Source organism: Mesocricetus auratus, unplaced genomic scaffold, assembly GCF_017639785.1.
Source record: "Mesocricetus auratus isolate SY011 unplaced genomic scaffold, BCM_Maur_2.0 Super-Scaffold_100003, whole genome shotgun sequence".
Classification (NCBI taxonomy): domain Eukaryota; kingdom Metazoa; phylum Chordata; class Mammalia; order Rodentia; family Cricetidae; genus Mesocricetus; species Mesocricetus auratus.
The window spans coordinates 25,065,622-25,092,504 of record NW_024429188.1 but is presented as its reverse complement, the minus strand read 5'-3'; the positions used below and the strand labels follow the sequence as shown (position 1 = coordinate 25,092,504).

At 38.4% G+C, this 26,883-nt stretch overlaps 1 protein-coding gene across 1 annotated transcript in view; it reads right to left on the bottom strand.

Annotated features, from left to right (window-relative positions):
* Window positions 1-14,616: 14,616 nt before the first annotated feature.
* The window catches only part of Ptchd1 (patched domain containing 1), a 54,698-nt gene continuing 42,431 nt past the window's right edge, over window positions 14,617-26,883 (bottom strand). The window contains exon 4 of the mRNA XM_005077977.3: window positions 14,617-19,974. Within this exon, the coding sequence (XP_005078034.1) occupies window positions 18,320-19,974 (1,655 nt within the window). The 3' untranslated portion in view covers window positions 14,617-18,319. The remainder of the gene's footprint in view (window positions 19,975-26,883) is intronic.

Genomic DNA, 26,883 nt, shown 5'->3' with positions numbered 1-26,883 from the left:
ATATGGAGAAATTGGAGAGTTAGTGAATTGGAATGGTTCAAAGGCCATGGAAAAACACATAAAGGAAGAATTGTAGATGAAGAAGAGTGGGCAGATGTTGAAGGCCAGCTTGCCACCTGAGTCCATGGCTATGTCCAGATCAAGCTGCTACAAAGGACCTTTTTTGTGTCTCTGGTCTTAGAGTAGCTAGGGTCTGTGTTGATATCCATGGCCCCTGTTGTCATCAAGTGCCATGCTGACTTCAGTGGGCTGGGCCACCTCCTGGGATGAGTTATGATCCAAAATCCATGCTGCTGCTGGAGCCCTACGGTCTGGCTTGCCCTTTGCTGTCACCTGGGGACATGGTGACAGCCAGGGCTTCACTGCTCCCAAGGAACATGTCTGTTCCTGTGGTACTACCACAGCTGAAGTCTATGTTGATATCCATGTCCCCATGTTGCCAGCAAAGACCACATGAAACATGGCATCTGGGCTACATCCTGTGGTCTTATTGGTGTCCAGGAGCCGTACTGCCATCAGAGCCAGCATGTCGACCAGGCTGAGCTTTTGCCTAAGGCCAGGTCTGGGTCATGGCTCAGCTGCAGCTGGAGTCTGTGTTGAACTCTGTGTCACAGGTTGCCACTAGGGCCCATACTGAGACCTGGGATCTGGGCGGGAGCTTGCGACTTGGATGGAGTCAGACAGCCATGCCACAGCAGGGGCCAAACAGACATGGGTGGTCTGTGCTACCACCCAGGACCAGAGTGTCATCTGGACCCAGGCTGCCACCTAGGGTCATGTCTGGGTCTGTGGCCCTGTAGTGGTCAGGGTCCAGATTGACATATGTGACTCCCATTGCCACCGAATGCCATGACGAAGCCCAGGGGCAAACCAGCAACCAGAGTTTGGGTTGGTGACTGAGGTCCAGGGTGCATCAATATCTGAGTGGTTGACACTGCCACTCAATGACATGGTAATTTCTGGGCTGAGAGCTATGTCAAGGTCCATGGATCTCACTGCAGCCAGCGTCTGTGTTGATATCTGATGCTCCGGCTACCACTGAAGGCTGTGCAGACACCCAAGATGAAAGGCCATGCTGGTGTCTTAAGGCTATACTGTCACTGGGGGCAGTGGTGATATCCAGACCCAGCTGTTACCAAGGCTAATGTTGTGATCCATGGTCCTGCCACAGCTGGGGTTTGAGCTGAAGTAGGGTCCTGCATTGCTACCAATGGTCACATAGAGGCCCAAGGTTGGGGCCACAACCTGAGGCCTTGGTGGTGTCGAAAGAACACATGGCTTCTAGAACCATTCTCACCTAAGTGGCCATTCCATTCACTCAAAGCCAGGATGTTGCCCAGACCTAAGCTCCTGCCAAGGACCATGTCTGGGTCCATGGTCCAACCTTAGCTGGGGTCTCTGTTGATATCCACTGCCAAGTGGGTATGACTGGCATCTTGGCTCATGAATTAGTTTGAAATTTTTAGTTTTCTTTTTCTTCACCCACTGCTATTTATAATTTTTATTAAATTTATTTTTTAATTTCATTTTACATTCAATCAAAGTTCTCCCTCCCAACACTCCTCCCATACCCCTCCCCTCTGTCCCACCCACCAACCACTCCTCCCCATGGGTAAGAGCTTCCATGGGGAGTTGACAAAGTCTGGTGCATTAAGTTGGGGCAGGACCAAGCCCCTCCCCCTCATTAAGGCTAATCATGGTATCCCCTCATAGGAAGTGGGCTCCAACAAGCTAGCTCATGCGCCAGGGCTAGATCCTGGTCCTACAGCTAGGAGTCCCTCAGATAACCCAAGCTTCACAACTGTCTCTCACATACGGAGGGTCTAGTTTGGTCCCATGGAGAGGAATTAGATGAGACCTGCAGAATAAACCAGGGGCAAGGGGTTCAATGAAAGGGAGGGGATGGGGATGAGAACATGAGGGAACTGGATAGTGCTGGGGGGTTGGGATGGAGAGGGAGAGCAAAGAAAGAGATATCATGATAGAGCCACTATGGGGTTAGAGAGAAGCCTGATGCTAGGGAAATTCTCAAGAATCCAAAATATGATCACAGCAATAGTGGAGAGGGTACCTGAACTGGCCTTTCCCTGTAATCAGATTCCTGAATACCCCAACTATCATCATAGAGCAGTTATCCAGTAATTACTGGAACCAGATGCAGAGATCCACAACCAAGGACCAGGCTGAGCTCCCAGAATCCAGTCAAAGAGAGGGAGGAGGAATATATGAACCAGAGAGGTCAAGATCATGATGGAGAAATCTACAGCGACAGCTGCACCAAGCTTGTGGAAATTCATGAACTCTTGACGGACAGCTCTGAGACTGTTTATTAATTTTAATCCTAAGAAGTGACTTTTAAATTTTTACAAAGATCATTCACTCCCCATATCCAATGGCTTTGAATACAGATTGTATCCTTTCTCAATTTTCTGATTGAATAATACTATCAGCATTGTCATTCCTTTATAAGACTAACCGCTATGTGTCAAGGCCAAATGAAAATATCCTACAATCAAACTGAAAAACTGTTCCATGCTTAAGATCAAGCCCTGTTGTCTTGTTGATCAGTGCCCATTATTTGCAGCCCTTCATTCTGGCTTGTGTTCCAGCCAGAGCTAAATACTTCATGCGTTGCAACAGTCACAATTTTATAAAGGAGTGTGATTAAAAAGAACCTCATTCAATACTCAAATCACCTACGATCCATTTTGAGGAAGAAGATTATTTTAAAAGAAATGTTGATTTTTGTCAGTACTCACAGATAAAGGGAGACAGAAATGAGAAATAAAATATTACCCATTACCAAGAACTGTCCATGTACAGAAGGCATCCAGTTTGCCTGATGACCTCATTGTAGATACATGCCAAAAGCTGGTATTCATTCCAACATGATTGTGTTTTTAAAGTGTCCCCTTTTAAGGTAGCAACCTAATTACTGTCCTGTTTATAAATCTGGGTCACATGAATTATTTTGTCATTTAGGATGGAAATCCAACCAAGTATGTGATCAAAGTTTAAAGTGAATTCATTCATTTTCTCTTTTCCTTTATCTCTTATTTTCCAGACTATTTAGAGAAATGTCAGTCCTTCAGAGTAAAACAAAATAGGCAAAAATCCAAGAGGTTAAATTTAGTTCTTGTGAATGTCTTCCCACCATAAAATATTTCCAAGTTAGTCAACTAGTTGAGTGTACAACTATGAAATGCCCCCAGCAATTGGTAGTAGATGCTTAGTGTGAAATAGCTTTCTAACTTGGATTTTTTAAAGACCAATATATAATTTTACTAACTTGGATTTTTTAAAAAAAATTATTGCTACAAGTTTGGCTTCTTTAAAAGGAAACCACTGATCAAGACCCCCTGAATCTGGGTGTCAGTGAAGAGGCCTAGGGAATCTATTGAGCATTGGGCAGCAGATCAGTACCCATCCCAAGTATACACATGGACTTTGGACTCCCATAGAACAATGTGAGGTGCACTCTCACCCTGAACTCTTGGGGAAGGGTCTAGGCCCTGCCCTATTTGAAATGACACACTATGCACACCCACATGGAGGGCCTCACCCTCCCTGGAGAAATGAGGGGATAACGGGGGGGGGAGGGCACGGGAGGAAGGGAGGGAATGGGAGAGGGACCTGGAACTGACTTGTGAAGCAACCTTGTTTCTTATCTAAATTTAAACTGGAAAATAAAATAAAAAAAAAAAGGAAACCAGTCTGGTGTACCTTTTTCCGTTTGCTGGAGAGTTACAACTGGTAAGTGAATGTCCATGCAGAAATGATCGTGCAGATGCTTACACATGTAAGTTCAACCTCAGACTCTATACAGTTTCCCTCATGTGTGGGGCGGAGAGGGGGGTGAGGGAGAAGGAGAGGGAGGGATAAAAAGGGAGAGAGAGGGGAATCTGATTTTAGTTTCCATGGAAATAGGCTAAATAAGGACTTTAACAGACAGGAGTATGGCAGTTCCCAGCTGCTGAGTTTTAGCAAAGAACTATTGAGACAAAATCTGAATTCATCCCAATCCTTTCTATTACAGGATCAATATTATAATTTGGTACCTGGAACATATTATTTTGAATACAAACTTTTTGTGACAGTTATAATCACTCATTCATTCAGTTAGCCTTGTGAAAATAACTCAAACATAAAACTCACCCAACACAATTGCTTCTTTTACCCCATATATTGCTTTTATAGGATTTTTTATACCGTCACTTTATGTAAATTTTTACCTGTAAACAAATACACTCAGATTCTTCTCTCCCACCATCTAAATGTCAAGGAAATTTCTACAGAAAAGAAAGGTGAAATATTTCCTAGGCTTATACTGAAAGGGTCTGTGAGTTTGTGTGCTTGATGCTCTAGTTTTACTGGTCCTCTTGCTTTAGTGCATTAAAATAAAGTCACAAAATGGATTTTCTTTCTTTAGAGATAGAAATATACTATTGTGACCATTAAGCTAAAGAAGGACCGTATGAAAGTTTTATTTTTTTAAAAAAAGATATTATCTGTTAAACAAACAAAAACCCCAAACTGCAGTCTGTAGGATTTTGAGTCATATGCATTTTTGGTGGCTCATTTGGTGAACATAAAATAAAGCAGCAGCAAAAATACATACTAATTTCTGTCAAAGAGCATTTAAATATCTGCATGTGGAGAAAGAAAGAGAATAAAGATTCCAACTCATTTTTCTGGCCTGCTGCCATTTCAGTCTTTGGTGTGAATCTATAAGGAGATTTGACACGTGCATAAAAATGTGAAAGCAAAATGAATAAAAAGTATAAGTGTGTGAGGCTTTGGATACACAATTTTGTTTGATTTCATCATTCCACAATGCATACAGATATTGAAGCATCACATTTCATTTCACAAACATATATGATTCTGAAATGTCAATAAAATAGCTATAAAGAAGGGTGAAAGGAGAAAGATTAAAACCTTTTGCACTTGAAATTTAAAAAATTATGTTTCTGTATGTACGTATATGCACAGTGGTGCTTGTAGAAGACAGAGAAGGTGTGTCTTAGATGTCTATGCATGTGAGGGATGGAAGACAACCTAAAATGTCTGTTCTCACCTTCCACCCTTCTGCCTTGCTTGAGACAGTCTCTTTTTAAATACTGCTGGATATGACAGACTAACGGAGCAGTAAGCCTGACGATTTTCTTGTCTCTACCTTCCATCTTGCCATAGGAATAAAAATGCATGACGCTTTGTCCAGTTTCACCTGGCTTCTGGGGATCTGAACTCAACTTCTTTTTCTATTTTTTATTGAAGATAGATTCTTCTCTCATAATATCCCTACCACAGTTTCCCCTCCCTCCTCTCCTCCAAGCTCCCTCTGACCTTCCCTCTCCCCCAGGTCTACCTCACTCTGTTTCCCCTCAGAAAAGAGTGGCTTCCACGAGACAACAACCAAACACAACAAAACAAGATACAATAAGACAAGGCAAAAACTCTCACATTATGGCAGGACAAGGCAATCGAAAAAGAGGAAAAGAACGGACAAAAGAGAGACACACCTGCTCCCACTGTTAGGAATCCACCAAACAAACAGCCATATGCTTGTGTAACAAGCACTTTATCCACTGAGCCTAGTCCCTACACTTGGATTTCATACCTAGGTTGAAAATGTAAATGAGAAATATAATTTTAATATGAATAGATTGTCAATGAAAGACTCACTGTGCTTTGCATGAGTCATTTCCTAAGGTTTGTGTGCTAAATGGTTTGGAGGCATCTACAGTCTATAAACTCTATGTGCAAGCATAAAATATGGCTGTTTGCTGAAAGCTAGTCAGGTGGAGAGGAACTGTGAGATTGACAGTCATCAGTGGGATGGTTTTCCCTGTTGATTTTATTTCTGTGTTAGTAGGTGTGGAATAATGTAAATACATGTGTTTAGGCATCAAAAAAATTCAAGTAGTATAAATATGGGACAATTACTTCTGAAAATAATGGGCTATTTTTATTACACTGATTCCTATTGAAATTATTCAAAAGAGAAAATATTGCTGATGTTGTCCTCATGTGTTTCAGCCTCACTGGTATAAGTGCATGGTTTCTTTAGAATAACTATTTCTCTTTAAATCTAGGAGTTGTTGATCTATGTATAGACAAATTAGCAGCAGAAACATCTAGGCATGTTGATGGATAGAAGGTTTTAGCCATCATGAAGCAGCAGGACACACACACACACACACACACACACACACCACTCACATACTCCTTGTACCAAAATGAAATATATTTTGTTTTGATTTTCAAGACAAACTAAACTCTATCCATATAGCCCAGAGTGACCTTGAATTCACAAGGATCCTCAAGCTCCCTAATGCTGAAATTATCAGTGTGTGCCACTATACCTGGGTAAAATGATAGGTGTTCCACTCTTAGGCATATACCAAAAGATGCACATTCATGCAACAAGGACATTTGTTCAACTATGTTCATAGTAGCATTATTTGTAATAGCCAGAACCTGGAAGCAATCTAGATGTCCCACAACTGAAGAATGGATAGAGAAAATGTAGTACATTTACACAATGGAGTACTACTAAGCAGAAAAAATCAATGGAATCTTGAAATTCGCAGTCAAATGGATGACATTAGAAGAAACCATCCTGAGTGAGGTAACCCAGTCACAAAAAGACAAACATGGTATGTACGCACTCATATATAAATTTTAGACAAGGAGCAGGGGATTGCCAGCGTACAATCCACACTGCCAGAGGGGCTGGGAAACAGGGAGTACCCTAAGAGAGTACCCTGGAGAAGTGGAAAGGGAGAGGATCTCCTGATCGGATTAGGAGCATGAGGGGAGGGGAGAGGGAGATGGGAGAAAGAGAGGAGGGGAAAAAGAGGGCAGAGGTGGAAATGGGGAGCAGGAAGGATGTGTCAGGAGAAGAATAGAGGAGAGCAGGATTAGAGATACCATAATAGCGGGAGCCATTATAGGTTTGAGGAGATATCTGGAACTAGTGAGATTTCCAGAGATCTACAAGGATAACTCAAACTGGCAATCTAAGCAATAGTGGAGAGGCTACCTTAAATACCCATCCGTGAAAATGACATTGATGACTGCCTTATATGCCATCCTAGAGCCTTCATCCAGTGGCTGATGCAAGCAGAGGCACACACCCACAGTTAAAAACTGAACTGAACTCCTGGAACCCAATTCCAGAGAGAGAGAGAAAGTGATTAGCAAAGGGGTCAAGACCGGGCTGGTGAAATCCACAGAAACAGCTGACCTGAATAAGGGAGAGCTCATGGACCCCAGACTGATGACTGGGAGGTCAGCATGGGAGTGATTCAGATCCTCTGAATGTGGGGGTCAGTGAAGAGGCCTTGGAAATATATGGGGCCTCTGGTGGTAGATCAGCATTTATCCCTCATGAATGAATGGACTTTGTAAGCCCATTCCATGTGGAGGGATGCTCTCTCAGCATGGACACATGGGGGAAGGCCTAGGCCCTGCCCTGGATGATATGACAGATTTTGGGGATCCCTCATGGAGCGCCTCACCCTCCCTGGGGAGCAGAGGGAGGATGGAGTGGGGTGTTGGTGGGGGACAGGGGAGGAGGGGAGGAGGGGAGGGAGAGGAAGCTGAGATTAACATGTGAAACAGGCTTGTTTCTAATTTAAATAAAATAAATTTTTAAAAGGAGGTTATATAGTTACAGAATAGTTATTGTCTATTAAAATGATATATCTTATTATGTAATATGCTTCAACATATGAATATTTTAAATAAAAACGATGATAGGTGTTTTTCTATCTATCTGTCTGTCTGTCTATCTTCCTATCAGTCTCTATTTTTATTATATTTGTCCTCGCTGAGAATTTAATACCTATATACTATAGAATATGATCATACTCGCCTCTGTTTTCCATTCCAGGTCCTCACTATTGCTCCAACACACAGCCCCCAACATATTGTAACTTTTTTATAACCCACTAAATTCAATTTGTCCTGCCCATATGTACATGGTCGTGGAGCATTTACGTGGAGCATCACTTTTATTCCTGTCAGTGATTACATCCTCGATAAAGAACTATCCCTTCTCCTCAGCAGTTATCAACTGTCAATAAACAACTTCTTAGTAAGGAGTTTATTAAGGCTCGTTTCTAGAAAGTGTTTCAACTTCTTGTGGGAAATTGTTCTAGGTAAGTTGTCTGCTAAATGTCATCTAAGCAAGTGCTGTCTGCCATAGATAAAAGTGATGTAAACTGGAGGGGCAACTGCACTGTTTGCTCCAGCATGGTTTGGTGCTTATCTGTCTCTGAACTGACCAAGATTACCTAATTATGTTTTCTAGTGTTTGGATATATTTTCCTGGTTAAAAAATAATTTATTGCCAACAGAATCCTCTATTTGCTAGTGTAAAGAAATGTAACTGGAAATTTGACAAACCTGTGGTGTTTCCAGAAAACATAAATAAGAAGTTTTCTGAGCAGTTCATATGTGGCTACTTTGAGACAAATGATCTCATGATCTGCTGGTGTGGATACAACTTAAAAAGCATGCTCTAACCCCAAACTTTATAAAGTAATATGCAATTTCAGGAGCTTCTTTCCTAAGGGATGATAGTAGAAAAAGAGACATATTTTGGTATTTAAAAATTTTATATCTTGGGTGGAAATCTTTTTAAACATAACAAAATATTTGGTATGGTTTCTTCTGTTTTGTTTTTCACATATTAAAATTGTATTGGATTTTTGTTTGTTTGTTTGTTTTGAAAAAAACCCTTAATGGAGGGTGGGTAAGGAGGGGGAGAGGATCTGAAGAACTTGGGGGAGGGGAAGAATATGTTTAAAATATATTTAAGTTTAAAATTACTTTAAATAATAAAATATAACAAAATGCTTCATTACTGAAAAATGAAAAAATTATTCTGCCAAAGAAACATATAATAATTATGGGTTTTTTGTTGTTTATAATTATCACAAATGTTACCTTCAATGTTAAAAAATAAATGTACCATGTAGAGATAGTTTTTTAAAGCTTTGAAACGTTGGTATGTTTAAATGAATAAGAGAAATTTAAAGTATGTGTGACAGTGTGTAGCTTGGTTTACTTGTCGGATTTCTAGTGGCAGAAGCAGGGCCTGTGCCTAGCACTTCCGTTGGTACTTGGGAACCTATTCCTCATACTGGGTTAGAGGAGGAGCTTAGTCCTACCTCTCAACTTGATATGCCATGGTTGTTTGACACCCATGGGAGGCCTACCCCTTTCTGAACAGAAACAGAGAAGGAGTGGATTGGTGGTGGGGTGGGGAAGAAATAGGAGGAGAGGAGGGAGAGGAAACTGAGGTCAGGATGTAAAATAAAATAATAAATTTAATTAATAATGAAAAAGAGAAAATTGATGAAATAAGGACTAATACAGAGGTGATATTTTTCTTGTCTAACCTATCCATTAAGTAATTCAATTCGCATATTTTAAGTTCTGGAATGAATCCAGGATAATGAGTAAATTATAGGATCAGTTACCATAAGGCAAGAACCTGACTGTATTCTGTGTTAAGTTATTGAAGAAGAATTATTTGTCAATAAATAACTTAAAGAAAATGCAGGGTCCTTTTAGTTCATTAAAAAAGCACAGACTATGTCATTCAATTTTATTTTATCTTATTTTATTATTCCTTAGTTGCCTGTTTATTTTCTAAGGAAAGACAAAAGTGTCGTGGGTCTGGATGGGAGTAGAATTGTGGAGGAACTGAGAGAAGGAGAAGGTGAAACCATAATCAGAATATATTGTGTGAAAAAAAACCTATTCTCAGTAAAAAATATTTAAAAGTACAGATTTAGGCCTTAATAATTTTCTAAATTTGTTTTTCATCTATTTGTCCTGTTTGGGGCAGCACACATGCCATGGTGCATGTGCGGTGGTCAGAAGACAACTTTTTGGAGTTGGTTATCTCCTTACATGATGTAGGTCCTTGAAGATCAAGCTCAGTCTTGCAGCAAGCAACTTTACCCACTGAACTGACTTGACAGTTTGATTCTATCTATCCAGTAGTGAAGCATGAAAATTTCACTACTGTTAGGTCTCATAATCTGTCAATGCCTACAAATATGATTGAGTTCAGCTTCCCAATAGTTGCCTTTTTCCCTGCTATAGGGAAATAAAAAGGTGCTACACACCCTCCCACATTGTAAGTCTATAACTCAAGAGGGTGAAGTAGAAAGGCTGCTGTGACTTTGGGGTTAGCCTAAGCTACATAGTAGAGATATACTTCAAAATGCTGTCTGTGTATGTGTTTTGTGAGGGAGATACTACACCAGGGACCCTCTTAATGTCCACTTCCCCAAATGTCTTGGTGAGTTAGTTAGAATTTTCTAGTCATAGATAGCTTTGTTGCATGTGTGCTGTTTCTCTTAAATGAAATTTTTTTCACCTTCAATTTTTATATTTATTGCATTTTATATATTTTTGAGAATTTTATACATGTGTACTCTATATTTGCATAATTTCTCCCTGTCTCTCTTCCTCCTCAACTCCTCTTAGGTCTTCTCGAATTCTTCTCTTCATATATATATATATATATATATATATATATATATACACATATATATATATGCATGTGTGGAGGTCAGAAGACAACATATATATATATACATATGCATACATACTTACATATATATATATCCATAATATCATGCCCAATTATTGCTTCCCATTTGTGCATGTGTTTAAGACTGGCCATCTAGGATTGAGTGTTTGATCCTGAATAAAACTGGTTCTCCTCCGCAGTCATTGATTGCCTATGACTCTTCATCTAGGGGATGACCTTGAAAAATATTCTTAAATCCATGTTTGGCATGTCAACTGGTATGGTTTGTGCAGTCTTATGCAGGCAACAATATTGAGATTCCATGGGTGCAGCAACCCAGTCCTGTCCAGAAGACACTGTCTTGCAGCAGTTCTCCAGGTCCTCTAGCTCTTACAATCTCTTGACCCCCTCTTCCATGATGCCCCCTGAGCCTTAGGTGTAGAAGCTGTGTTAGAGACATATAACTTTTTTTTAATTACCAGCTTCTGTGATGATGTCTCCTTTCCTTGAAGAATATGACATTCACTGATTTTTTTCCACCAATAATGTTACAGATAAATGGAAAATATTCCCTCCTTTCCAAGACTGTAAATTGGCAAGATGGAGTGAGCACCCACCTCCCCATGTTCTTATTTTATTTCTCTCCTCTTTTCCCATTCTCTGGACCACTAATCTGTGACCGTAGACAAATTTTAAAATTTTAGACCTTGGTAGAAATTTCTGTCGTTTTGAGTCTCTGCTATTATTACTGATAACTTGGAAAATTTCATCAAATGCAGTTTTCAACCATGGAACTATTCATTAGTAATTTGTAAATTACATGTTCAGATTTCTTGTCTTTAAAGTGTATTGTCTGGCTGCTCTCAGATGTGTTAATATATAGGGAGCACATAGAAGGTGAAAATAATATATTGTATGGTTTTCTATGTACAGCTATAGCTCTTGGCCTACCTTCATAAAACACAAAGGGCCAGGCTGCCAAGGTATTTTAATACCCTCACATTTGCTAAGCATATTGTAAAAAGTGGTAGGTAAATGTATGTATGTATATACATGCACTAATTTTGTATAGTCCATATGTATAGTACAGTCATGTACACTTAAATATTTGCTATAGGGTATTCTATACATGTGTATGTACTCATGTTCTGTGATATATATATATATAAATATATATATATATATATATATATATATAAAATCTGCGTATGTAGCATGCCTGTCTGTATGTATGCGGAGGAGAATCAAAGGGTTATTGCCAGTTTTGCTTAGTCATCCACACTTCTTTGGAGGCATCATGGCAGTTTTCTTGGTGACTCTGGTAGAGCAAGCACAGGCAATTTGAAACAGGCATGTTAATTGAGAGAATATTGGAAAAAGCTAAGAGAAACGCATTGCAGGAGTCATAGCAGAGAAATCACGAACATTGTTTTTGACCAAGAAAATTTCTATGAGTGTCTCTCAGGAATGAGCCTGGAATGGGTTTAGGAATTGGGCTGCTAGAGCCATTTCTGTAGGAATTAGACAAAGCACTTTTAGATCCCAACAAATATATAGCCCTTGAACCTCGTAGTAGATGCTACAATGGAGGACTTCCTCCACCTCAGAAGTCATACCTTACCATGACTTGACAGAATGTGCATGGATGAGTTTTCAGTGGTTTATGTTCAGTGAAGGTTAACCTGTGATTCTCTCAACCTTACCTTAGGGAAACACAGATGGATTCCATATGCCTAAAGTTTGTACTAGAAAGAGAGCCAACAGGTGCTTCCTCAATCAACCTATACTATGTCTACCTTCTGTCTAGTAGTCAAGAGATTTAGAGTTTTATTTTCTTTGCAAGACACCTATATTTAAATGTGCTTTTCTGTCCATGGTAATAATTTCTGATTTTCTACTCTCAGTATTTTCAAGATGATCAAGTCTCCTTTTTTATTTTCGTTGTCAGGTCATCTTCCACAATTATGCAAATAAGCTTGGTATACATTTTGAGATAGGACTTGCTTGGGAGCAGGCTCTTCTGGGATTTAATATGCTTTTGCCAAGGAATGTATAACCAAATAGCCTGGAAATGGGCTGCTCTTTTCTGCATGATGGGGCACACATTTACAGGCATGCTTTGTCGGCTTTTCACTCTGTGTATGTCTACCAGTGCTGTTTACTCTAATTTTGAGACTATATAGACCAGTGGTTCTCAAACTGTGAGTTGCAGTCCCTCCAGGGGACAAATGACCTTTCACAGGAGTTGTCTAAGACCATCAGAAAACACAGATATGCACATTCCAATTCATAACAGTAGCAAGATTAAAGTTATGAAGTAGCAATGAAAATAATTTTGTGGTTGGAAGTCACCACAACATGACGAACTGCATTAAAAGGCCACAGCATTAGGAAGATTGAGAACCACTGATAGAGACTGCCGCAACAGCGAAAGTACTGTAGTATTTTGGTGTTCCTTCTGGCAATAAGGGCACAGTGCAGAGAGATTCTTCCTGGTTCTTCTTTGGGGGCTATGTTTAACTGGTAATAGAACATAAATTAACAGTGAAAATATGTTTCCAGGATAAAAATTAATGAGTGAACAGATGAATAAAGAATAAATGAATAGAATTAGGTACTGGGCTTTGCATCAAGAAATAAGTCTTTGAAGGCATCTTTGACCCTTTACAGAAAAAATGATTAAGAAGTTCTTGACAAAATTAGTCCAAATGAGGACACCAGGATCTCACTCCCACTGAGATATTTATTAATTTAGGACAGTGCAGTGGGACATGAAGAATTTTTTTAGAATCTGGTGACAACTATGAACCATGGAGAATTTTTTCAGAATCTGGTGACAACTATGAACCCTCTCTTTAGTAAAATGTAAATATTGAACATACACATGATTTTGCATGCAATTTAATTTTAGAGAGGTCAAGAGTTTTTTTTCCTTCTCCAGCTCATCCATGATCCCTGCATTGAGAACCCATAATTTAGATACACAGTGTTTGGCAGTAAATTGGCAGAATGCAGAGTAAACTGAAGCTAGAAAGTATACTGCAATTTTAGCTCTGCATCTTCTTTGTGAGTATTTCTCTAGGTCTTGGTTTTCTCATGTTTTATTTTTACTCTGAAAAGAAATCTCTGTTCTCTACTAAGTAGGTTTCTCTTAAACGGTGTGTTGCTAATTTAATTCTAATGCAAAACGTTCTATGTGGTGGCTACAGTTCTCTGGCATCTCATTTCCTTTTTCTTGTACAGCACTCTCATAGACACAAAGGGGACTTTAATAGATCACTTGGGAAAGGGAGGGGACAGATGAGAGGCAGGCTGGGGAACATATTAACACTGACTGTTCAGGTGAGCAGATTCTAGTTCATTTGCTTCCCATTTTGTTTTCTCCTGGACTGGCATGAAACAAAAATAAACAGTTGTGGCCACCACAGGGAGGGACTCTGCCATGTGTTGGCTCTAGCATTATCAGGTTTTTTTGTCAGTGTAGTACCAATATATTTTACCTTGTACAACACATGCTGTGAAAAATAGTTTTATTTTATAATACCTGGTACTTTTCAGTTAGCACTAACTTGAAAGCAAATCACCCCAAAGCAATGATCAAATGTCATCAGACAAGCCAGACATAGAGAGTAAGAGATGTTACTCTCTCCATTCCCACCAATTATCTATATCCCAATATCCAGGATTTTACTTTATTTATAGTTGTCCCACCATGTGTTAATTGAGCTTAGTTTTAATGTGACCTCAAAAACTAATAATTAATATCCTTCTGTGGTAACCCATGGCATTTTACATAGCTTTAATCTTAGGCAAAGTTATACTTTGGAGGCTTATATCCTGAGCCGTAGTGCTACTGTGGTGAAGTTGGTTAGTCAAATATAATGCCTTGAGTTCTTTCTTTTGCCCCAAGTGCTTCCCAAACACCATCTCTATCTTCACAGCCAACTCACAACACCACTCAAATTTCAGCTTTCCAAGGCAAGATCATGCTTTATCTGATTTGTTTACTTGTGTGAGGTCAGTCTTTAGAGCAATGTATGGGTAACATTATGCACTCAAAGTTTGCTTAATTGAAAGATATTTACTGTTGTAACGCCCATTGTACAGATGAAGAAACAGAGATTCACAGAGGTCAAACACTGCTACAAGCTGCAGGATACTTTAATAGGATCCAAAGGAATAAAGCCATTATGAAGAGGGTACCATTTGTGTTCAAGAGGCTTTGCCTCATACCATACTACACCCAGAAGGCGACTCTCCATTAGACCTGTTCTCATGAGGGACACAGCCAAGGTCTGTTGCTGGGGCTGAAGGAAGGTAGTGTCATAGTCTTAGAATGCCACAGACAATTGGGCAGTGGTTATTCAAAATAGACAGTTTGTCAAGGGTCTTTTTAGAGCAGTAGGTTGCATGAATAACTGTGGCCATGGAGGAGGCCTCTAATTATCTCATTTCTAACTGAAAATGGTCAAAGGGGTAGGAGAAGCAGAAGCTACACGAACAAAAACCACAAACTAAACAAAAGCAAAATGAAGACAACCCCTTTCCCAGTCAAAATAAAACCCAGCCAACCCATTAATCAAACAGTCAAAACCAACCTGACCCACAACAAACAAACAAACAAAAAAAGAGTTACTAGCAAGAACAATGGACAGGAATTTTCATGAGGGTTTGTTCTACAGCTTCTCTGGAACAAATTGTACTGTTAGCCTGTGTATTCCTCATGGTACTTGTTGGATCATTACTGTATGTCCAAATAATAATGTCCAATTTCAATTATCATTTTTTCTTGCAAACCTCATTTTCCTTGTAAGTTCTCATCTTCTGCTGAACTCCACTGAATGAGAGAATATCATTCCTCTTACTTTGGTTTTTCTTATTTTCCTTCTGAAGGCCCAAGTATCACAGTATTTTAGTTGACCAGGAGAAATATTTCTGATGAATGGAACATTTTTCTTTGGTAAATGGACAGCAAACATCAACTTAAAATTAGCCAAATAAGTTTCTTTGGTAAAGAGAACATTAATGTCTTGGCTGGAATTAATTAAAAGTAAAAATTAATTTTTTGGCGGAGATCATTCCTTCACTTTTAGCAATTCAAAAGCAAAACTTTATGAAGACATAAAAAGTTTGAGATATTTCTAAAGTATCTTCTCCATGGTGGGGTTAGACCAATGTTGTCAGAGCATAATCAATAATAAATATCAACAAATACATAATCGTTGCCTAACAATAAATAAATCTTGGCATGCAGTTCTCCAATAGAAAAGTTCATTTCACAGTCAGAATTTCATAAACCTTGATTTCAAGTGCTGAAAAGAGAAGCTGACAAGTTTGAAAGTGCCCTTCATTTAAAAATACACCATCTCAACATACACAGAGACTCAAGTTGGAAAACTACTATCTCTCATAAAACAAAATGCCACAGTAAGTCATTCTGCTTGACCAAATTGATGATTACATTCTCAACAAAATCCATTTAATTGGTGCACGTGTTGTGTCAGATTTGTGAATTCACTAAGCTGAGGTGTTTCATGTGGCTGACACTAAATCAATTGCAAAATTAGAACACATTGTTCAGAAAACAGTTTAGCAGCATATAATTTAAGAATAATACCAATCCCTTCTTCGGTTGCATTTTATAAGTAATAGCCTAGTTGCAGGCCCATAAGCGAGAAAATTGATTGAGAGAAAATCTAATATGCAAACTTATCCTTTTGTGAAGAATATACTTGTGTTTAGATGTAAGCTCCCCATCTTCTTGTTCAGTGAATAACACACTGGTATGACTGATTAGTGTGTCTGCAGGGGAGACTGAGCTTTTGTGTGATGCACTAGCTACAATCCCCAGCATATCTGTTAGAAAAAGACAAAAGCACATGAAAGCAAAAGCACAGATTTTCATTTAGTGTAGTTACATCACAATCATTTGGGCTTTTTTGCTGTTTAGAACGATATTGACCAACCTAAATCCAAAGTGTTTTCATTCCCGACATTAAAAATATGTTTGTTCCATGCCCAATGAAGACTTATGTTCCTACCTTACATATGTATTTGGAAAGGATAGTAGCTGCCTTATGAGAAAAATCTACAATTGCCTTCCCCCGTCTTAGCCATGCTGAAATGATGGAACTCCACTAGTAGGGCAACCTCAGTAAGTTACTTCATTCTTCAAGGCCTGCTTCCCCCTCTGTGGAGGATGGGGAAGTGGTATAATATATCTGCTAAGGTCCTGAAAAGTAACATTCCTTTTGGAAATGCTTACTATTATAGATGGCAAGGACACTACATCTCTAAAAAGGAAAGACATTATAACTGCTTGCTTCAAATGTAACCCAGGGTTTGGCTTTATTTTATGGATTTAAATAAATACAGGGTTCTAAGGGCAGCATACATATCCCTTCAGATCAAACTGTCTTTGTTTGGATCTATGGATCATTGCCCTTGTAGATACATCTGTTGGACTGTATAAATATCTGGGCATGTCAATGTACAGAGGGTCTTAGGATGAAATAGAGAGATAGCAAAAGGGCATTTTAGGAACCAGGAAAGTGAGGTACAGCCAGTTTAGCAGGGAAGATTGGCTGCTCTTCTGGATAGGTTTGTACTGGTGACTACTGTTATCTAGGAATTTCCAGCTACTTGCTTTTGAGCCCTTTATGTCCCAGTACTTTTATAAAGTGGCTCATTGTCAGGACTTAGACTTACCAAAGATATTCCTTTTCTCCACTAAGGTAAGTAGAAGTCATCATTCTGCCACTTTTTAACCAATAATGATTTTAGTGTTTATTTTCCTTTCCTCAGATACATGGGCAGATGCTGTTTCTGGGCATCCATGCAAAAATGCACATGGGGCTAAGCCACAAACATCTGTACCGGTTGGCTTTTCTTTTTGTGTTAATATTGAAACACTCTGTAGTTTTAAAAAGACACCTGCTTTTCCTCCAACACACCAGCCATTTGGACTTGACTCTGTGGCTTTGCACCCCTAAAGGTTCCTGACAAGAGCTATAACTTATAAAGTAGACCCATCTGATGACAAGTAACAAGGTACTCTAAAATAGAATTGCCTCAATTCTGTAGTGCTGGAGCTGTCATTGATCCCTGGGTGCACTGACTAAACCATACAGGTGTTAAAAGTGTATCAGTGGAGGAATATAACAAGTTAATTAATGGAAAAAATACTTGAATTTTGGGGTGAATCAATTTTAATTTGTGAATGATGTTCAGTCTACTACATCTGCTTCAGAAGTCCTGGCTTCATTTTGCTGATGAGAACTTTTACAGAATCTCCTTAATTGTTGAGGTACTAGATCAGACAATGAAGACCTCAAAGCACAGAACCTAAGAGTTACAGTTCTGAAGAAGTGTAGGTAGCTTTGTTCTTTTGAACAATGCTTAAAGATATTTTTGTCATGGCCACTGACAGTGCAATCAGTTGCATTTTATTACAATACCAGTAATATGTACAGTGTTGGTAAAATGAGATCCTGCTTATTAATAAGCCTTCCTCTGTTAGATCTTATTTAAAACACTGAGTCCTATGCATGTGTGTATGTGTGTAAGTAAATTCTTTTAATGGCATCCTTTTGCTTTAATGATTTTAAAGATGCCGTTCCTGTTATACTCTTCTTTTACTTTTATACTTTTATTTCAGTGTCTGTTTCTTATCTTTTTGAAAAAAGCAACTTTGACCATGTTTCACCAACATAAGCTTTTTGTTCTTGGTAAGACCTAGGGTGAAAATACATGAAGCAGATACTATCACACTGTGGTAATCTGGTCAACGACTCTGGTACTATCAATATCCACCATTTCGACACACTCAATTTCCTCCCGGTTTTCAGGATTTTTCTTCTCTTTCCTTTTTTTCTTAGAGGGTGGCAGGAAAGTCAGAATCACAGGTAAAATGGCAAAGCAGTGAAAGAAGGTGACAAATGCTATTAAAAACAAGCACCTGAACAGTGTACAGGTCAGATTTGAAGGCACAGCTGCGAGAGGAAATAGACCAACAATATAACAGAGGTAACTCTGTAAAATAGCTACCCCATGCACTTCCAGGGCATTTTTTACCCATTTAGTTCTTGTAAAGTCCTTGCCCAGGACAAATGTGGATAACAGTGGAGCACAATTGTCAATTGTGTAGTTAATTCCATAGATTAAGCATAGCACAGAGATGCAGTCCAGTTCTACTTTCCATAATGTCATGAAGCCTATCACTCCAAACTCCACAGACACAACTGTTAGAGTGATCCAGACATTAATCATTGAATCTGCCACTAGGAATGCCGAGAAGAAGAGCAGGAACAAAGCACTGATGCAGGAGTTGTGCAGGGGGGCTCCCAGCGAGGAGGCATATCGATCCATATACACAAAAGACGGATTAAAGACAATGAACTTCACCTTGGAGGTGACTGAAAGCCTCCTCAGGGTCTCCAAGAGATCATAGAGTTCTTCTCTGTTTGTTTCCATGGTCTTGGCCACCAAATACATTCTAGAGGCTACTACCTCAAACTCATCATTGTACTTTTTAGAGAAGATTATGTCCTCTTGAAAATGTGAAAACTGAGGAGCTTTCAGGAAGGAATTCCTCAACATGTCTGTGAAATTTTTCTTCGGCAAGTCAGTGGATATATTGAGTTTCCGAAGATAATTTAAGTAGCTTTCAAACCAGGATATCCGCACAAACCCCTTGGTGTATTCTAGAACATCTTCTTGGACACTAGAGTTCCAATATTCTATCGACTCATATATGTAAAACCCAATAACAGGACTGTAGTTGCTAAAGTACTTTTGCTGGGCAGTAGTGTAATCAATGGTTTGTGTTGCAGTTGCTACGATGTTACTAAGGTCTGACCCTTCACTGACCTGCAGATAGCCCATTAAGGCAAAGGAAATATAAATAAGGTAAAAGAGGACTACAAAAGGCTTGACATAGGTGTTAGTTATCCAGTCACAGTAATAGCGCTTGAGGAAACACACCAATAGGTGACTCTCATAAGTGTTTGCTTCCTCTCCTTCAGCTGTCTCCTCACTGAATCTAGCTGTCAGAAGAAACCTATACCATGCTGGCTTCTCCTGCAATACCTCAGGCTTTGGAACTTTTCTACAGAATATACTATGCTGGTAATTGTTTTCTATGTAGCCAGTGAACACAAGGCTGGAACCATAAAATGAGAGTACATAGAGGTAGTTGAAGAGGATTGCAATACAGGAATTGCAGCAGAAAATCCTGGCTGCCTCGATGTTCGTGAAAGGGCTGGCACCTATGCCAAAGGTAACCAAGTACATGGCAGTGGTGAGAGAGAAGGAGAGCATGGAGTCTGCATAGACTTCTGCAGTTCGCTCTTTAACATGTTGGTCCTCTCTAGTTTTTCTCCACGAGGATAACATTTCAAAAGTCCCGTATAATCCATGACCTGAAGAGGCAGAAAAAGATGAGAGCAAAAGTTATAAGGAACACATCTTTGTAAAGAGTGCTACCAATTTGATCATGAGGGCTTAATGGATCATAGTGTATATAACCAGCTTTAGTGGTTAACAGCTTTGGAAATGCAAGGAATTTTTCCTGTGGGAAGGAGACCTGTGTTTTAGAGAATCATAAGTGTTCACGCATAGTCTCTTCTAGAATAGCTAGAAGAGCAGAGGTCTCCCTAGTTTCCGGTAGCCTAAGAAAGCTGGATGAACTTTTGCCAGCAAAAATCTGAGTAGATTTGGGCCTATACCTTTTAAAAATTATATACATCAATAGTTTGTGGCTGTTGGTACAGTTTGGTTGGTAGAACACTCCAGAGAATATTGCACACACTGATCGTTTTTGCTTTATATTCCCATAGGCTCAAGAGGAAAGCAATGGGTAGAATATTCCCAATCAGTGTCCAGTACATCCTTTCAAAATTGGTCAAGCAGAGGGCTTTAGTGATAAAGAGATACTGTAATTGTTTTGAGTATTGACAGGAAATTAATTCACAGCCTCTTTTTTTCTTTACTAAATATCAGAGCAGAAAACAATAAATCTGAGAAACAGAGGAAAGCAAAATAAGTAAGAACACGTTTGAGTAGAGAATAAAGAAGAAAAATAAAGACAAAACAAAACAAGATCCATGTGAGCCCTCACTGATAATTGCTAAAAGTGACATTGAATTCAAGGTTTACGAACTGATTAATTTGTCTTTAGGAATTTTTTTTCACCAATTCTAGTTGCTCACAGATAACATATCAAGTATACAGTGATTCTTTCAACTTCGTGATACTAGCCGGCAGTGGCATTTTAGTAACAACTTCTCTTAACAGATCAGGAATCTTGGCTCCCTGCTTAAGATTCCAGCAACATCGGGGTGGCATAGATACAGTGACTGCCCATGTTGTATTTGCATTCTTCTTCTTGGAAGTTTGAGCATTCCTTCTTCACCTCTCCTGGGTGGAACCAGACACTTCCTTGCTGTACTTCCCCGAACTTCCAAGTCACATTAAAAAATCCTTACCAAAGTGACCTACGGTGGCTTCTGATAACTCCTGTCTTGGCACTGGGGTAGAACATCTAATTGTCTATTTATACACCTTGGCAAATTCAGTTCCATTATACAGGATAATACTTTATTCTGGTATGATATACTTGTTTTGAAAAAAGGAATTTAAAATATGCAGCTGTGTTTAACATTAGTGAAGAGAGTCACCATTATCTTCTATGCAGAATAACTGAGCATATATCGCACCTTGCACTCAGGCTGGTATTATATCCTTATTGTAAAGTCCTGACCTCAAACCTGAATACAGATTACATGGTTATGATACATGCCTGTTTCCTCTGAAGGATTTGGCATTCATCTTAATTTATTAGACATCATTTTATAGCTTCTTTTAGAGGTCAGGCCAAGACTTTCGATTTGATTACTAGTACCATGGCCCCTATTAAATTGGAGCACCTAAACTCCCCACATACGAAGCGAAAGTGAATTGTTGACTGGCATTCTGCTGTTAATTATATTTTAGGCAGTTAACAATGTCTAGTCTCAAGAGGGAAAACTAGTTATTAAATCTGTTTCCAGTTTTCTCTGGATGAACTGACCAACCTTTGATTAAAAGTAAACTAATCTTTGTCAGTGGGTAATAAGAAGACTAATGCCTAGGAGATATCAGTGCCCTGGGGAAATAATACTGACCATTTTGTCTGTGACCAAGAAGAACAAGTAAGCTTTGGAAGGTAAGCACATCTCAAGAATTGCTGGAAAGTGCAAATAGTTTTCTAGAGTATTTACTTGCTGCAAGCAAAACTACTTCAGAATAAGACTTTAGTATTGAGTATTTAAATATATCAGGAAAATAGAAATCATATAGCAGAATTAGAGTTACTTCTACAATAGGATTTTAGTGAAAATTAAATATGAAACTGAATATGAAATTAAATTGAAATTTAAAAATAAAATTAGTGTGTAATTTTATAATGATATTATCTGACACTAATACTTGTTGGACAATGCAATATGAACCCATTGCTTAGTGTGCTGTTGAATATTCATAGGAGCTGAATGAGAAAAGCACTTTGAATTAACAGAACAAAAAGACGGTAAGTAAGCTTCTAGGATGAAAATGCATGAGTTCCTTTGCTTTGTTTAAAATACACTTTGTGTATATAGTTTGATCCTTTGCATTAACTTCTTAGTCATTTTGCATATGGTATTGTCTCAAGGGGCACTTCCAAAGAAAATTTTAATTTTATTCTCAAGGGCTCTTGGAAACCCTCCCCCCTTTTCCCCTTCCTCCTCCTCTCCCCTCCTTTCTGTGTGTATGAAGGTCCTCACAGAGGTTAGAAGAGTCAGTGTGAAGTAATCTATTCTATCAGATCACTCATTTGTTATTAGTTATCAATGGCCTTTCTGTCACTACTCCTGGTAGGCTAGAACCTTGTTTCTCCACCCACACCTGCGAATCAGATTCCTGGACAATCACCTACAAATTGTAATTGTATAATATCTTAAGAGAGTCCTTGAATTTCTGTGATAATTGCTGGTGCCATAACTCTTTTATACCTCAGTCAGTCAAGGGAGAGATGAGTGCCAAGAGAGTTACAGGCACCTCTTAGGGATTTGTTAGCAGCCTGGAGTGCCTGGTTGGCACTAGATTTGGGTTACAGCTTCATGTTTATGCTTAAGAGGTTGGCCTATTATCTTAAAGGGAAGACAAATTGTGGGAATCCTGTTTCCTGGCTTGTACTCAAGGAGAAACACACTCTAAGAGCCCATAAAACACCCCCCTCCAAATTCCTTCTATGTCCTGAATTTACAGTTGAATTTCCTTTAGTTTTGACATTTAAAGGTATAGTTTTAATTACAAACTGCTTTGGGACAATGGACAATGGTCTATGAAAACAGCTTCCCTTAGATTGGGGAAAGTAGGACAGAAAATGGGGCTGTCTGAAGAGTAATTAGGAGCATTTTACCACACAGTATCATCTTTTCCTTCCTCTGCCAGTAAGCTCTGGCTTTATCTTTTACTGCTACTCTAGCAGTAAATTGTGCAAGTTGCAGTTAGGGCACTGTGGAGGGGTCAGGGAAGCTTTTCATAGGATCCCTTCCACTCCACTTTCCTCTCACACAGGGTGAGTGCCTTCTTTATCTCTCTTAGGAAACTTGGAGGTCAAATCTTATAGGGTGGAGTCTAATGTACTGCCTATGGACTGAAGACATTTTTTGAGGTTTGAGAATTATTTTCTTCTTTTAAAAATGATATTTTAAGAGTAAATGGTATGGTTGTTTGCTTTGTGTCTAATTTAAAGCAGTGTTTGGGGCTGGCAAGGTGGCTAGTTAGTAACGATGTCCACCAGCAAGCCTGATGACAGAGTTCAGTCTCTAGAACTCATGTGATAGAAAAAGAGAACTGAGTGACACAAGTCGTCTTCAGACTTACACATGCTTGTTATAGCTGCCTTAGAGATTGCAAACAACCTTGAAGGCTTTGGGGAGAGCCCAGACAAAAGCTTGGGTGAAGGTGGGATTTGATTTGTGAGAATGCCTGAAAGTCACCTTAAGTGACTGGAAGATTTGTGTGTGTGTGCATGTGTGTGTGTGTGTGTGTGTGTGTGTGTGTGAGAGAGAGAGAGAGAGAGAGAGAGAGAGAGACAGAGAGAGAGAGACAGAGACAGAGAGACAGAGAGAGAGAGAGAGAAACAGGGACAGAGACAGAGAGGCAAGAACAGAGACAGAGAGAGAGAAAGAGAGAGAGAGGGAGAGAGGGAGAGAGGGAGAGAGGGAGAGAGGGAGGAAGGGAGGGAGGGAGGGAGGAGGGAGAGAGACAGAGAGACAGAGACAGAGATTTGGAAGTAATGAAGAGAAACAGCAGCACAGATGATAAATAACACTAATGGTAGAAGAAATTCAGCTAGCTAATCCTCCAGTCACTTAGGATGACTTTCAGGCATACTCACAGATTAAATCGCACTTTCACCCAAGCTCTTTTCTGGGGGACAGCCAAAGCCTTCAGGGTTGTTTATAATCTACCAAGGAAGGAATTCACTAGCAAATAGTTGAGAGTTAACTCTACCCAGTAGATACACTTCTAGAAACTTGTTCATAAAGTGAATCATGTTTTGAATTTATTTAATGGTTTTCTATGAGAGACCTTTTAGGAGATTTGGTTTTGCTTTCTTCTTGCTTTGTCAAAGACTAACCATAGAACTGATTCCTTTTTATTGCTGGATTTAGTAAGTTTAGTTTTTCACCAATCCCAGATTTCCCTACTTTCCCCAGTGCTCACAGACACAGCAGAGGCATTGACTGATAATTTGGATGTTCCCCATGTTTTAATCCCTTTCCTATTAGTAGCATTTCCTCAGCTTGGGTTCCTTGAGGAATTACTGAGAAGATAAGTTACCTGAGGTGGCTTACTTATAGATCATCTTAAAGTTCTAGTATGAAAACATGTAGTATCAGGAGAAAATTAAGTCATTTATAATGCACCTGTGTAGTGCCTAATTTCATGTATGGAAACAGAACAAGTACAGTCACGTAAAAAATCTGTAGGTTACAATGGATGAAGAAATTCTATTTAAACATATTTTAATCTTAGATGAATTTCACTAAGTGTGTTGTGTTTATAAAATGCCTTTCTTCAATGGTATCTGCATAAATTCATTATTTTGTTGTATCAAAAAGAAATTTCAAGCATATATATTTCTGGATTGAGTAACACCTATTTTCAGGGAGAAGTTCACTAATGGGGTTGCATTTAAACTTTGTCAGTTATAAACATTTACTTTACAGTATGAATTGTTTAGCTTGTTCCAGTCTGTTTTGTCTCACATTTAAGAGTAAGAGTAAAAGTGTACTCTACTTAAGTAAAGACAGATGCTTATATCAGGGAGGTATATAAGCATCTTAGTCTTTCTTCTATAGACTTGACACATACTGGTTATTCTAATCACAACATAGGGATTGAATCTGAAAAATTATTTTCCTTTGCTAGTTACCACATATGAATGTCCAATAAATTATTTTCTAATAGATTTTTATTTAAAGATAGAGTATTTCGATATTATATGTAAACATACTAGAGAATTTAGATATTATATGTAAATATATTACATAAAGCCAGTATATAAAAATAAGATCCATAATGTATAGTGTGGCCATTGTGTAATAACTTTTCACATGAAGACATATGTAATATATAAACACAAGTATTTATGGTATATCCTATTCAAGCATATTTTATATATCTATATATAAAGTATTTGAATATATGCAAAGCAACAAATCTGTGTTTAAATATTCAAAAATAAGTCCTCTTAAATAATATTAATGTCAATTAATTCTAATATGTATAACATAAACTAATGTTATAATACAATGATATCTGCTAAAGCTAATGCTGGTTATATTATGCACACAAATTACACCTTCATATACATATAAGGTAAACAGTAGCTGATGAAGAATTTATTTACCAATGAGGCAGAGAAATGTTAGTGTTGCTATATTGTCAATGAAGAGAATAGGCTAGAAAGATAGTTACATTTTGTTGTTAGCTAATAATGTAGTAAAGTTTAAGTGAACAGCAAGAGTTCTTTCATAATGGCTGTGACTCAACTTGCACAGTGAACTTCTTTAGACCTATCTGGGTCACTTTGCAATTTTATGATATTCTAGTCCAAATAGATACTAGGTGTTTTTCCTTATGGTGTGGTTTTCCAAGCTCAATGTTGGCTACTCTCCTATTCCTGGGATGAGACTAAGTCAGCAAACTACTTAGAGGTTACCTAGGAGACCTGTATCAAAGGTGCAGCACCCTCACTCAAGTGAGTTCAGCGTTCTCCAATCTGTGCCCCTAGTCATGGTCACGTTTTAGTTTATGGCGAGGAGTATGTCAATAAATTTGTTCTACTTCTACTTTAAGCTATTTTTCTACCTTCCCTTTACAATGTTATAACTGGTAAGAACTAATCACAAAATTAGATTCCATGTCTCTTTATAAATTATACAACTATAGACCATTATTTAAAAGGTAAAAATGAATCTTGAAAATATTGTATGGAATTACTCTCTTATTTTTAAAAAGTTTCATTATTATTAGTGTGTGTGTGTGTGTGTGTGTGTGTGTGTGTGTGTTTGTGTGTGTTTCTGAAAAAGTAAGAAGAAAGCACCAGTGGTTGTAGCTGCCCAATTTGTGTACTGAGAGCTGAATTTCTGACCTCTGCAAGAACATCAAGAGCTCTTAACTATTTCATTTCTTCATGCCTAGAATTACTCTTATTTAAAATCAGATGTACAAAAGAAATATGAGATACAAAATCTTAACAAGCGATTTGTTTTAGGAACTATTAAAATTATTAACTGTTTTATATCTAAACTAAGTATTTCCATATTACTCTATATTTCTAGTCTATCATGTTGATTGCCATATTGCTGCAAATGGCATATTGCTACCGTAATGTGTTAGGTTGAGCAATATGAAATTATCATTTTTATCATTCAGATATCATTGGGTATTGGTATCAATTTTCTAGGTAAAAGATGGTTGGATATTGATAATTTCAGCTAAACCTTTCTTACTATATGGATGATTTTTTCCATCATGTTTCTAATTATTTAGGAATCTATTAGAATATAAAACTATTTTCAAGTTTGTTTAAAATGAGAGTGAGAATAATTAAGGAATACATTATTCATTTGTAAATTTCCTTTTTAGTGTAACCCTTTGGATGAGCCACATACATTGTTATCACACTTCAAGTGGTATCAATGAGAACAAACCCTTAACGAACTAAAGTTAAGTTTTGGTTCCTGGTAAAAATTTAGATAATCCTAGAATATACCACTGTAAGAAGGCAGCTT